At 47.0% G+C, this 11,373-nt stretch overlaps 1 protein-coding gene across 3 annotated transcripts in view; it reads right to left on the minus strand.

The window, feature by feature from the left end:
* Positions 1-8,007, minus strand: part of NHSL2 (NHS like 2) — a 58,305-nt gene extending 50,298 nt beyond the window's left edge. For 2 of the 3 annotated variants that reach the window (XM_060249550.1, XM_060249548.1), the window contains exon 1: positions 2,952-3,034. In XM_060249550.1, the coding sequence (XP_060105533.1) occupies positions 2,952-2,994 (43 nt within the window). In that variant the 5' untranslated portion in view covers positions 2,995-3,034. Of the gene's footprint in view, positions 1-2,951; positions 3,035-7,881 lie in introns of those variants that run through there. The other variant, XM_060249549.1, reaches the window with a different exon arrangement.
* Between the last annotated feature and the right edge of the window lie 3,366 nt (positions 8,008-11,373).

An 11,373-nucleotide genomic window follows, 5' to 3' on the forward strand; every position in this document is an offset into this window, starting at 1 on the left:
TCACTCAAAGCCTTCCTTGTGAAACACACACACTAGAGAGTTTGCTTTATTCGGAAGCGTCCTTCAAATCCCATGACTTCAAGGGGCCAACCTCCAAACCCTCACTGAGTATCACATGGAAAAGCTGGGGAGGGGGGGGGGTTTGAGATGTCAAACTCTTATAAAACTAATTATTTTAAAGGGCCAAGCACTGCATATTTGGGGAGGGGGCCGTACGCAGAGGGTCTACATCGCAAGCAAGGAGATAAGCGAGACATTTCATTGCAAAAAGAAAGAGGAGACCTGTTCTAGCTGAAAGTTGGGTTTCCAAATTGGGAAATACCTGGAGATTTTTGGGGGAGGCTGAGGGGGTGGGGCTTGGAGAGGGGAGGGACTTCAGTGGCCGTATAAAGCCATGGAGTCCCCTTTCCAAAGTGGCCTCTTTCTCCAGGTGAACTTATCTCTATTGTGCCTGGAGATCAGTTGTAATAGTGAGAGATGTCCAGCCACCCCCTGGAAACTGGCAACCCTATTTGAAAGACCGATCTTTTTTAAAAAAATCAATTAAAAATGGTCAGTCCTCAACAGGGGTGGAATTCTAGCAGGAGCTCCTTTGCATCTTAGGCCACACACCCCTGATGTAGCCAATCCTCCAAGAGCTTACAAAAAAGAGCCTTGTAAGCTCTTGGAAGATTGGCTGCATCAGAGGTGTGTGGCCTAAGATGCAAAGGAGCTCCTGCTAGAATTCCACCCCTAGTCCTCAAGGACTTGCAGGACTCCTGTGTATGTTTGCTGCATCAGTGTCACTCTGCTACCCCTCAGGGACTTTTGGCTTAGCTTCAGATCCTCTCTCCCCACCCACCATCACCTTGATTGTGAAACCACAAGCACAATACAAGGAAATTGCCTACAAGTCTGAGTGGGAGGAAAGGACTCCATGGCACAGTCTGAAATCAGGCACAGGAGGACAATTCAAGACCATAACTAGGAGTCTGCCCAGTTATGACCTCATTGGTGCCGCTGGCCGGCAGGACGGCCTTCCTTCTCACTGAAGATGCGAAGCGAAGCTTGAGTGGGATTCAACAGGAACGCAACACCCAAACACAAACTGGGAACCGACTGGTCCAAAAGGATACGCCTTCTAGCTTGCACACAAACAAACACCCAGTTGTAAGGGTGCAAAATAGAAGTTTTATTCTACAGTTCATTCATATGTAATCTGTATACAGAATCATTCTGGGGGTCCTTTCAGTTGGGAGACCAGGGAAACTGGCTGTAGATGTCCCCCTTTAGTCCTGTCCCCCCAGCTAGCCTTAGGGCTGCCAAGTCCAATTCAAGAAATATCTGGGGAATTTGGGAGAGGAGCCAGGAGACTTTGGGAGTAGAGCTAGGAGCAAGGTTGTGACAAGCATAAATGAGCTCCAAAGGGAGTTCTGGCCATCACATTTAAAGGAACCACACACCTTTTAAATGCCTTCCCTCCTTTGGAAAAAATTAAGGATAGAGACACACCTTCTTTTTGGGCTCACAGAATTGGACCCCCTGGTTCAATCCTTTTGAAACTTGGGAGGGTATTTTGGAGAGAGGCATTGGATAATATGCTGAAAATTTGGTGCCTCTACCTCAAAAAACAGTCCCCCCCCCAGAGCCCCAGATACCCACAGATCAATTCTCTATTATGAGAATCGGTCTCCACAGGGAATAATGGAGATCCCAGCAGACATTCTCCCCCCCCCCCCCCCGCTTTCTGATGACCCTTAAGTGGGGGAGGGCCTCCAAACTGGGGCACCCCTGCCTCCTCCCCACTGGCAACCCTAGCCAACCTTGAGAACACAAGAGGCAGGAGGGTGCTATTTATGTTAACATCAGGCCTATGCAGAAGAGAAACATTTGTAATGCAAACCGACGTCGCCCTTCAATTTGCATTCCAAACCAGACTAAACCAAGAGCCGGTTTAAAACCTTCTGCATGAAATAATGTTCCTAGAGCAGGAAAAGAAATGCAGCCCTTTGCAAAGACAGGTTCTTAAAAAACCTGAATATTTCGACTGCCAAGCAACTTTGGAAATAACATTCCCGCCTTCGCTTCCTGAATGACAGACATTTGCATTGTGGCCACTGGCCTTTGCCAAAGCTACCTGCAGTCAAAGACACCTGCAGGTGCAAGACTGAATCTGAAGGGAATAAAGCCAGCAGTTTGCCTGTAGGCAGAGTAAGCTTTTAAGGAGAGGGTGGGCAAGAAACAGTCAAAAGGACTGATGCTGCTTTAAGGTTATGAGTGAGCACATGCTCGCCTCCCACCTGCTCCATCTATGTATCTGGAAATAATTAGATGTTACAGAAAGTGTCCAAGTCTCCGCTGCTGACAAGAAAACTGACCTTGCAAACTATCCACTGCCCAGGGAAGCCAGCACAAAGCTATCTTTCCAGGCGTGGGAATTTATCCGCTCTTGGTATTCTACACTTGAACATCTGTGCAACGACATCAGTACATCTTGAACAACAGTCTCCTACCCCTTTCCAGAACAAAACAAAAATAGGCAGATAGAAAGACCAGAGAAGCTGCCAGGAACTTTGACTTCCTATTCAGGCGTGTTGAAATCTAAAGCTCCCCCACACACACATTTCCTACACAGCATATTCTTGATAAAAATCAAGGCGACCTGCCTAGTTGCGATATCATAGATTGCTGACTCTCCCTGTTGCAAGAGAAAGGATGGGGGTAGAAGGGGGAGGAAACATTTTGAAGGCATGCAACCCCTGAAGGGTGGAATGGCTGAGACACAAATTCTGCAGAAGCATGGTGTGCAGCTGCAGGCATACTAGGAAACCACAGGCATGTTGCCTGGCCAGCAATACCCTTGGCTGCAGCAGTTCAGACTTCCAAGGCCTATGCTCCGTCGTGCACAACAGCAGCACCCCTGCCTTGTTGCCCACCACTCAGATTTTCTTCCACCAACCAGTACGCCTTACCTGCCCTGTGCAAGGACATGAGCAAGGATCCAGCCCTCTCCATGACCGCTGGCCCTGCATACAACACCGATGCTCTCCAAGGGTCCGCACAAAAGGCCACAGGGTAGACAGACAGTTTTCCCGGCAGCAAGTTCCACGCAGACCTCTCCCCCTGTCTTTTTACTCCACCCAGCTCCTAAAGCAGCTGGGCGGCGGCAGCAAAACTGCCCCAAGGCAAGCTGCTGATTCAGACCACCTCAGACCGGTGGAGGGAACTGCCCTTTTGTTCCTAGTGAGTCTCTGGTCTGCAGTCCTCCTAGAGCTGAACTTCCTCCCTGACTTTCTCTGGCTCGACAGGGAGAGGAAATCACCAGGAATTGGCTGTTTGAGTCAACCCCTGCTGGCCCATTGTCGCTGGCCTGCCCCGTCTTCCTTCCTCCTGACAAGGCACTGGGAACAACACAGAATATGGATATGTGTAGCAAGGCAAGATAAGGCCCTTGCTTCTATACCCAGGGTTCCTTCCTTCAAGGCTTAGATCAGGGGTGGCCAAACTGTGGCTCAGGAGCAACATGTGGCTCTTTCACACATATTGTGTGGCTCTTGAAGCACCCACTTCCCCATTGGTGGGCTTGAGAAGGCATTTGTCTCTTTATATCACTTCTCCAAGCCAAGCCAGCCAAGTTAAAGTTGCTTTATTTCCATCTCTCCCTCCCTCATCTATTTTCCTTCCTTCCTTCCTGTCCTGCAGCTCTCAAACATCTGATGTTCATGTCTTGTGGCTCTCAGACATCTGACATTTATTCTATGTGGCTCTTATGTTAAGCAAGTTTGGCCACCCCTGGCTTAGATTCTTCCCCAGCTCCAGCCTCGTGCAAAGGTGGGATATAAATATCTTATTTAATAAAATAAAACAACGTTCTTTAGAAAGCACCTTTGACACCACCAGGCAGAAGCCGATCTCAACAGAGGACTGTTTTTACATGTACCCCTCCCTCCCCCATCTCCCAAAGCAGGCTATATTCCCATGTGCCACATCTTCAGTTGCTACTTCCTCCACACATCATTATTAGTTATTTTTCATTTGTCCCCAGCGAAGACCCAAAGCAGCGTACATTGTTCTCCTCGCCTCTGTTTTACCATCACAACAGCCCTGCCAGGTAGGTTGAGTGAAGATCATGTGATTGGCTCAAGGCCACCCAGCAAGCTTCCATAGTGGCTTGGGGAATTCAAAGCCAGGGCTCCCGGAGCCTAGCCTGACACTGCAATGGCAGCTGGGGAGCTAGATAATACTCTCCATGGGGTAGATTCAGCCCAGAGGCCGCCAGCAGCTAACCCTCACTTTAAAACCAAATTAGCCAACAACAAATTATTTACCATACTATTAACATGTCAAGCCCACACAACAAGGACGCACGAAGAGGAGGTGTTGGCAGCAAGTGCTCTACAAACAAGGGAAACTACTTCCTTTGAGACTGGTCAAAATCACGGTCTTTTCCACAAGCACTGTGTGACCTTGCTTGGGATGAGTCTTCCCAACTAAGGTTAAGAAAATATGCGGTGAAAATATGCAGTTGGGAGAGCAGAGTTGAGCTGAGAAGGGGACCCAGGTACAGGAGGTACTCTAGTTCCTCTGTCAGTGGCTTCCACCCTCATATATTTACCCACATTTTGAAATCGGGGTACGGGAAAGGGACCAAAATTGTGAACCCAAACAGAGATATAGCAGCTGAAGGGTTAAGCAAAAAGGGTAAAAGTTATCCCCTGTGCAAGCACCAGTCATTTCCAACTCTGGGGTGACCTTGCTTGCACAAGCACTCCTCCAATCAGGGCTGGAATTCTAGCAGGAGCTCCTTTGCATATTAGGCCACGCACCCCTGATGTAGCCAATCCTCTAAGAGCTTACAAAAAAGAGCCATGTAAGCTCTTGGAGGACTGGCTACATCAGGGCTGTGTGACCTAATATGCAAAGGAGCTCCTGCTAGAATTCCACCCCTGCCTCCAATTATTCTCTCAACACCCCCTTCCCAAACTGTTTTTCTTAGTGTCCCCTCCCCCAATACAATATCAGGGCTCCATTGCATGCGTGCTGCACATTGTGTGAAGTTCGTTTTTTCAAGAACCAAAATAAGTGCAGCAACAGACATCTCTGTCCTTAGAACAACTCTGGAAGATGACCCCAGCAGTTCAGCACTGGCAGAACAACTGGTCATCCTGATCATGAATGGATCCAGGGAGTCTGGCAGCAGCCAGAAAGACAGCAAGGGATGCCAACTCCAGTTTCAGAAATACCCGTAGATTTGAGGTTGCAGCCTGAGAGAACTTAAGTAGAGTGTAATGCCATAATGTCCCCCTCTCCAAAGGAGCCAATTTCTCCAGGAGAAGTGGAATACATGTTTTAAATTAACAAGTACTAATAGGTGATTTATGTAGTCTGGAGATCAGTTGTAATTCTGGGCGATTTCCCACCTCACCTGGAGGCTGGCAACTCAACAAACAGCCCTGGAAAGTCCAAACACCAGACACAGTGACCACACCACCAGAGATACGCCGCTTCTCCCTAACAGTCTTGTGGCGCTGTCAAGGTGGATAAATTATTTGTGCTTTGGCTTGTCAAAAGGCTCACTGTCATTTGGGCTGCAAGAGACTTCTATGGTTGTCCTCATCCAGGCGTTTGGGGGTTTTTTGTAGAAAAAGCCCAGCAGAATCTCATTTGCATATTAGGCCACACACCCCTGACATCACCATTGTTTCACACAGGACTTATTGGGTAGAAAAAGCCCAGCAGGAGCTCATTTGCATATTAGGCCACACCCCTGACGCCAAGCCAGCCAGAACTGCATTCCTGAGCAAAAAAAAAAAGCCCTGTCCCCATCCCTGAATTTGCTTCTGAATGCAACGCTTCCATCTAGCTTGCTTCCAAACCAAGGACCAGCTCCTCACTAGGAGCAACTCATAAGCTAACAGACATACCATCATCTCCTGGCTCCAGGGCAGGGTGGAATGGAGGCTAGTGGCGATGGTTGAAACCAGGGCCCTTTTTGGTAGAAAAAGCCCGGCAGGAACTCATTTGAATATTAGGCCACACCCCTGAAACCACCACTGTTTCACACTGGGCTTTTTTGTAGGAAGAAACCCCAGCAGGAGCTCACTTGCATATTAGGCCACACCCCCTGACATCACCATTGTTTCCACAGGGCTTTTTTGTAGGAAGAAACCCCAGCAGGAGCTCATTTGCATATTAGACCACACCCCTGTCATCACCATTGTTTCACACTGGGCTTTTTTGTAGGAAAAAAACCCAGCATGAACTCATTTGTATATTAGGCCACACACCCCTGATGCCAAGCCAGCCGGAACTGTGTCCCTGTGCATTCCCACTCAAAAACAGTCCTGTTTGCAAATCTGGGTTGGGAAATTCTTGGAGGTCTGGGGGTGGAGCCTGAGGAATGCGGGGTTTGGGAAGGGGTATAATTCTACAGAGTCCAACTTCCAAAGCAGCTGTTTTCTCCAGGGGAACTGATCCCCTGCAGTTTGGAGCTGGGTTGTAATTCTAGGAGATCTCCAGGTTCCACATGGAAACTGGGAACCCTGCTGGCAGTTGATACTCACCGGTTCTGACTCGCTGCATTCCCAGCAATGGAAGCCTGCCAGGCTAAAAGAATCTGCCAGGGTACCTAGGCTGCAGGTTGTTATTTCCTGTGACTCAATTACCCAGATTCTTTTCTCGAATACAATTTAGTCATTTCAAAGACACAAGCCTGGCTGGAAACAAGGCATTGCTCTTCCTAGCTAGGAAACAACTGTGTCTGAATCCTCCCTCCCACCCCCATCTGAAAGACAAGAATGCTTTTCAGCCTCAGGACTGTTCAAGAGGAGTTTTGAGAGAACAACAGAAATATGCGCTCAAGGCTGCAAATATGCAATACAATGACAGCCGAGCAACTGAACGACACTGATTTGGTATAACGCACACAAATACAACCCCCACCCCATCCTTCACCCCCTTCTCTTCCTTCCCAGTGAAGTCCTGAATTGCTCCTGTTCCACCACCTGCCACTTGTTCCCAGCCTGCAATCTAGGGTTGCCAAGTCCAGTTCAAGAAATATCTGGGGACTTTGGGGGTGGAGCCAGGAGCAAGGGTGTGACAAGCACGAATGAACTCCAAAGGGAGTTCTGCCCATCACATTAAAGGGACTGCACACCTTTTTAAATGCCTTCATTCCATAGGAAATAATGAAAGATAGGGGCACCTTCTTTTGGGGCTCATAGAATTGGACCCCCTGGACCAATCTTTTTGAAACTTGGAGAGTATTTTGGGGAGAGGTACCGGATGCTATACTGAAAATTTGGTGCATCTATCTAAATCACAGCCCCCACCCCCAGAGCCTCAGATACCCGTGGATCAATTCTCCATTATTTCCTATGGGAAAATGTCTCCATAGGGAATAACAGAGTTCCCAGCAGACATTTCCCTCTCCTCCCCCCCCCCCCCGCTTTCTGATGTTCCTGAAGCAGGGGATCCCCTGCCCCCTCCTGGGGATTGGCAACTCTACTGCAATTACAGTCCAAGATTTTACCTGGCATTACTTATGTCTCTATAGCCACTAGCAACTTGCTTTCCCCTCCCCCAGTAGAAAAGCCACAGCAAGATGCTCCAGATACTGACTCCCCCCCCTCCCCAAACACCAAGTGTTGCTTTTACAGCCATGCAGCCCTACTCATATGCTAGCCGAGGGAAGGAAAGCAACATTTTGAATTGCTCAGCACCGGAATCCAACTTTTAAAAGCTAGCATCAAAAACATCAGGCTCCAGCCAAGGGCAGCTATCAAAATGCTCCAGCATCAGTGCCAAAGCATTTAAAGCTTCTGGAATTCTTCCAGGGCTTCCTGCAGCGAATCCTGTCTGGCCAAGAAAGTATCTTGGAAAGTTGGCAATGAAAGGGCTTACCTAAACTTCCATCCATGCAGCAGGTGGCCCAGCTTCTCTTTTGCAGGTTTTCTCCTAGCTCCACATAACCCCAGTTAGCACTCTCTCTATCTTGTCCCCAACAGCTACCTGTGACCAGTTCCCTGCTGCTTACACACAGCAGGTGGAGTAGGCAAATGAGCCTATAGCTTCCCTCCCATTCTCAGCCAATCAGCTCCATGCTCAGTTGCCATGAGCTGGGCCCCTGCACCTTTCCAGGGGTTGGCTCTGCCTGCTAATTAGGTGAGCAAAAAGCAATCACCTGGATGCCATGGCAACAACTTAACATTCTTTTAAAATACCTGTTTGTCTAATGAACTAGTTGGGTTGTTTTTTTTTTACAAGAGGGCTCCTTAAACATGCCACTCGTCTGGGTGAAGTGGGAAGAGGAAAGGCAGGTAACTGAAACAGACGGCTCTCCCCTCCTGTATGTAGTTTGTATACTGGAGCAAATGCTAAAATGCTTAAGACATTAAGGACAAGACCAGGGCTTTTTTTTTTTTTAGCAAGAATGCAATTCTGGCTGGCTTGGCAGCAGGAGGTGGGGCTTAATATGCAAATGAGTTCCTGCTGGGCTTTTTCTACAAAAAAAAAGCCTTGGACAAGACCAAGGTTAGCATCCTCCAGTTTAGGAAGGTTCCTGCATCTTTAACAGCTAACGTTATGAATGATTTAATCCAGCACCATCTATGGGCATGGGAACTTGGCAGAGCAAAAGCAAGAGAATAGTATACAGGGCCTTTTTGTTGCAGGAACTCCTTTGCATATTAGGCCACACCCCCTGATGTAGCCAATTCTCCTGGAACTTATAGGGCTCTTATTACAGGGCTTGCTGTAAGCTCTTAGAGGATTGGCTACATCAGGGGTGTGTGGCCTAATATGCAAAGGGCCAGTGTTACCTAGTGGTTAGGGAGGCAAACTGAGACTGCCAAGACCTGGGTTCAAATTTCCAGGAAGTCTGTTGTCTGATCTTGGGCCAGCTGTTCTTCCTCTGCTATACAAGGTCGTTGAGAGGATAAAACACCATGTTTGCCAGCATGAGCTCCTTGGAAGAAGAACATGGTTTTGGTAAAAGGCCTAGAACTGGATAGCCCAGGCTAACCTGATCTGATCAGATCTCAGTATCTAAGCTAGGTCAGCCCTGGTCAGTATTTGAATGAGAGGCCAACCGAAGAAGTCCAGGGTTACAACCAATGTTCCCTCTAAGCTGAGTTAGTGTGAGCTAGCTCACAATTTTTTAGCCTCCAGCTCACACATTTTTATCTCAGCTCAGGAAAAATGACCCTAGAGCAAGCTAATTTATGCAGTAGCTCACAACTTTAACGCCAGTTGCTCACAAAGTAGAATTTTTGCTCACAAGACTCCACAGCATAGAGGGAACATTGGTTACAACACAGAGTCAGGCAATGGCAAACCACCTCAGATAATCTCTTGCCTTGAAAACCATAATGGGTTGCCATAAGTTGACTACAACTTGACAGCAATAAAGAAACATAAAAATGGAGGCCAGTTACCAAGGCCAGCTATTGGGCAGCACAAAAGCAAGTCCCCATCAGCAGTTATAGTCATTCATAGCACATCTCTATTGGCAGGTTATCAATGGGCATTTCCCCAACTGAGACTTCTGATTCCAATGAATATATATATATATATATATATATATATATATATATATATATATATACACACACACACACACACAGGAACCGCAAGATTTCTCTCCATTCCTCAATAGAAAGCCAAAACTGAACCTCACATTGGCTAGTCAAACTCTTTCTGCTAACCCAGCCAAATCTCAAAATGCTAGAAAATGATAAATGAAGACTGATAAGCCAGAGTAAGCCCAGGGCCAGCCCTAGATTGTCTGGCACACTAGGCAAGGCTAACTTCTGGTGCCCCCCCCCCCGCACAGATGACATCACTGAGTCACATGGGTTGCGCTCAATTTGGTGCCCCCAGAAGGCCAGCGCCCTAGGCAATCATCTAGTTTGCCTAGTGGCAGGGCTGGCCCTGAGTAAGCCATGTGACAAGGCTTGACCTTCCAATTAAAAACTTCCAGGTCAGGCTTACCCCCGCCCCCCCAGTGCAGGAAGACAGGTTTGTTTGTTTTTCTGCTCTCTGTCCCTGATTGGTTTTGTTCACTCAACCATTTTGTCAGGGCACTCCACATACTTCTCTTCCATTCAACAGGCACAGAGACCTGCTGGCCTATCTCATTTGAAAACATCTCAGTAGGGATACTGCTACTGCCTTAATATTTACGCTTTAAAAGGATGCAGAGAACACACACACACACACACCCTGCAATGTGTCCTTCACTTTCCACTTTGCTGTAACACATCAATCAATCACTCTGGGGTTAAAAGTGAATTCTGGCTACTCCAGATATAGCACAAGAGATCTTAACTCCTAAACCTGCACGTACAAGATTGCTATGGAGAAGCCATTATACAGAAGATCTCACCCTGCCACTGACTTATTCTATGATGCCAGTCAAGACCCCTTTCAGAAATGGCAGCAAGAAAAAAAAGACAGAAAAACATGCATGCACAAACATGCATCATATAGTTACAAAATAAAGTGGCACTTAGCTGAAGAGTTCTACAGACCCAAGGTATGTCAGGTTATTCATGGACCTCTCCAGTTTTATTTATTAGACTATATAACCCTCATTTTTCTATTTAAAATAAATAATCAGGATGGCTTACAATATTAAAATCTGTACAAAACAGCTCAAAATAGATAAACCTGCAAGCACAAGGGACAGATTTAACTTAAAAAGTTTTCAACTGAGATAGGAAGCCCTCTGAAGAAGGGACCATCCACAGTACAGGGGGAAGCAAGTTACTTTGTCTCCCCTTAACTGGTTTGCATTAATCATTTCAGCAAAATTTCCAGCGCAATCCCAATTCGAGTTTACTCTAAAGTAAAGCACATTGTGATCAATGTGTCTTACTCCCAAGTAAATGCATGTAGGATTTATTGAGCTTTTTGCTATATCTGAGATTATGATAGAGGCAGATGGTGGTACACAGGCTGAATCCCTGTCTAACACCCCTCTTCTGCAATCTCATGTTCTGAAATGTGGTATGCTGGCAAGAATGCTGGACTGAGTTTAGAGGAACCTACATTCAAGTCTCAACTCATCCATGAAGCTCACTGAGTGACCTTGAGCTGGTCACATTGTCTCAGCCTAATCAACCCCACAGCATCATTGGTACCTTAAACTACCATATCTGCTGACCTGAAATCCTTGGAAGGAATGATGGCATGAAAATGTAGTATAAATAAATGATAATGGCCGCTATTTAAGCACTTCTCAAAGAAATGCCCATCCTCATGGACCACTGTGGCTAAAGATGATGCACTAAAATCCAGCACAGATTTATATTTAATTTATCCCAGGGGTCATTTGGTAGAAAAAGAGATGCTGGAGCTCATTAGCACAACTCATTTGCATATGTCACACACCCC

The sequence above is a fragment of the Heteronotia binoei genome, chromosome 11 (genome assembly GCF_032191835.1).
Source record: "Heteronotia binoei isolate CCM8104 ecotype False Entrance Well chromosome 11, APGP_CSIRO_Hbin_v1, whole genome shotgun sequence".
NCBI classification, from domain to species: Eukaryota; Metazoa; Chordata; class Lepidosauria; order Squamata; family Gekkonidae; genus Heteronotia; species Heteronotia binoei.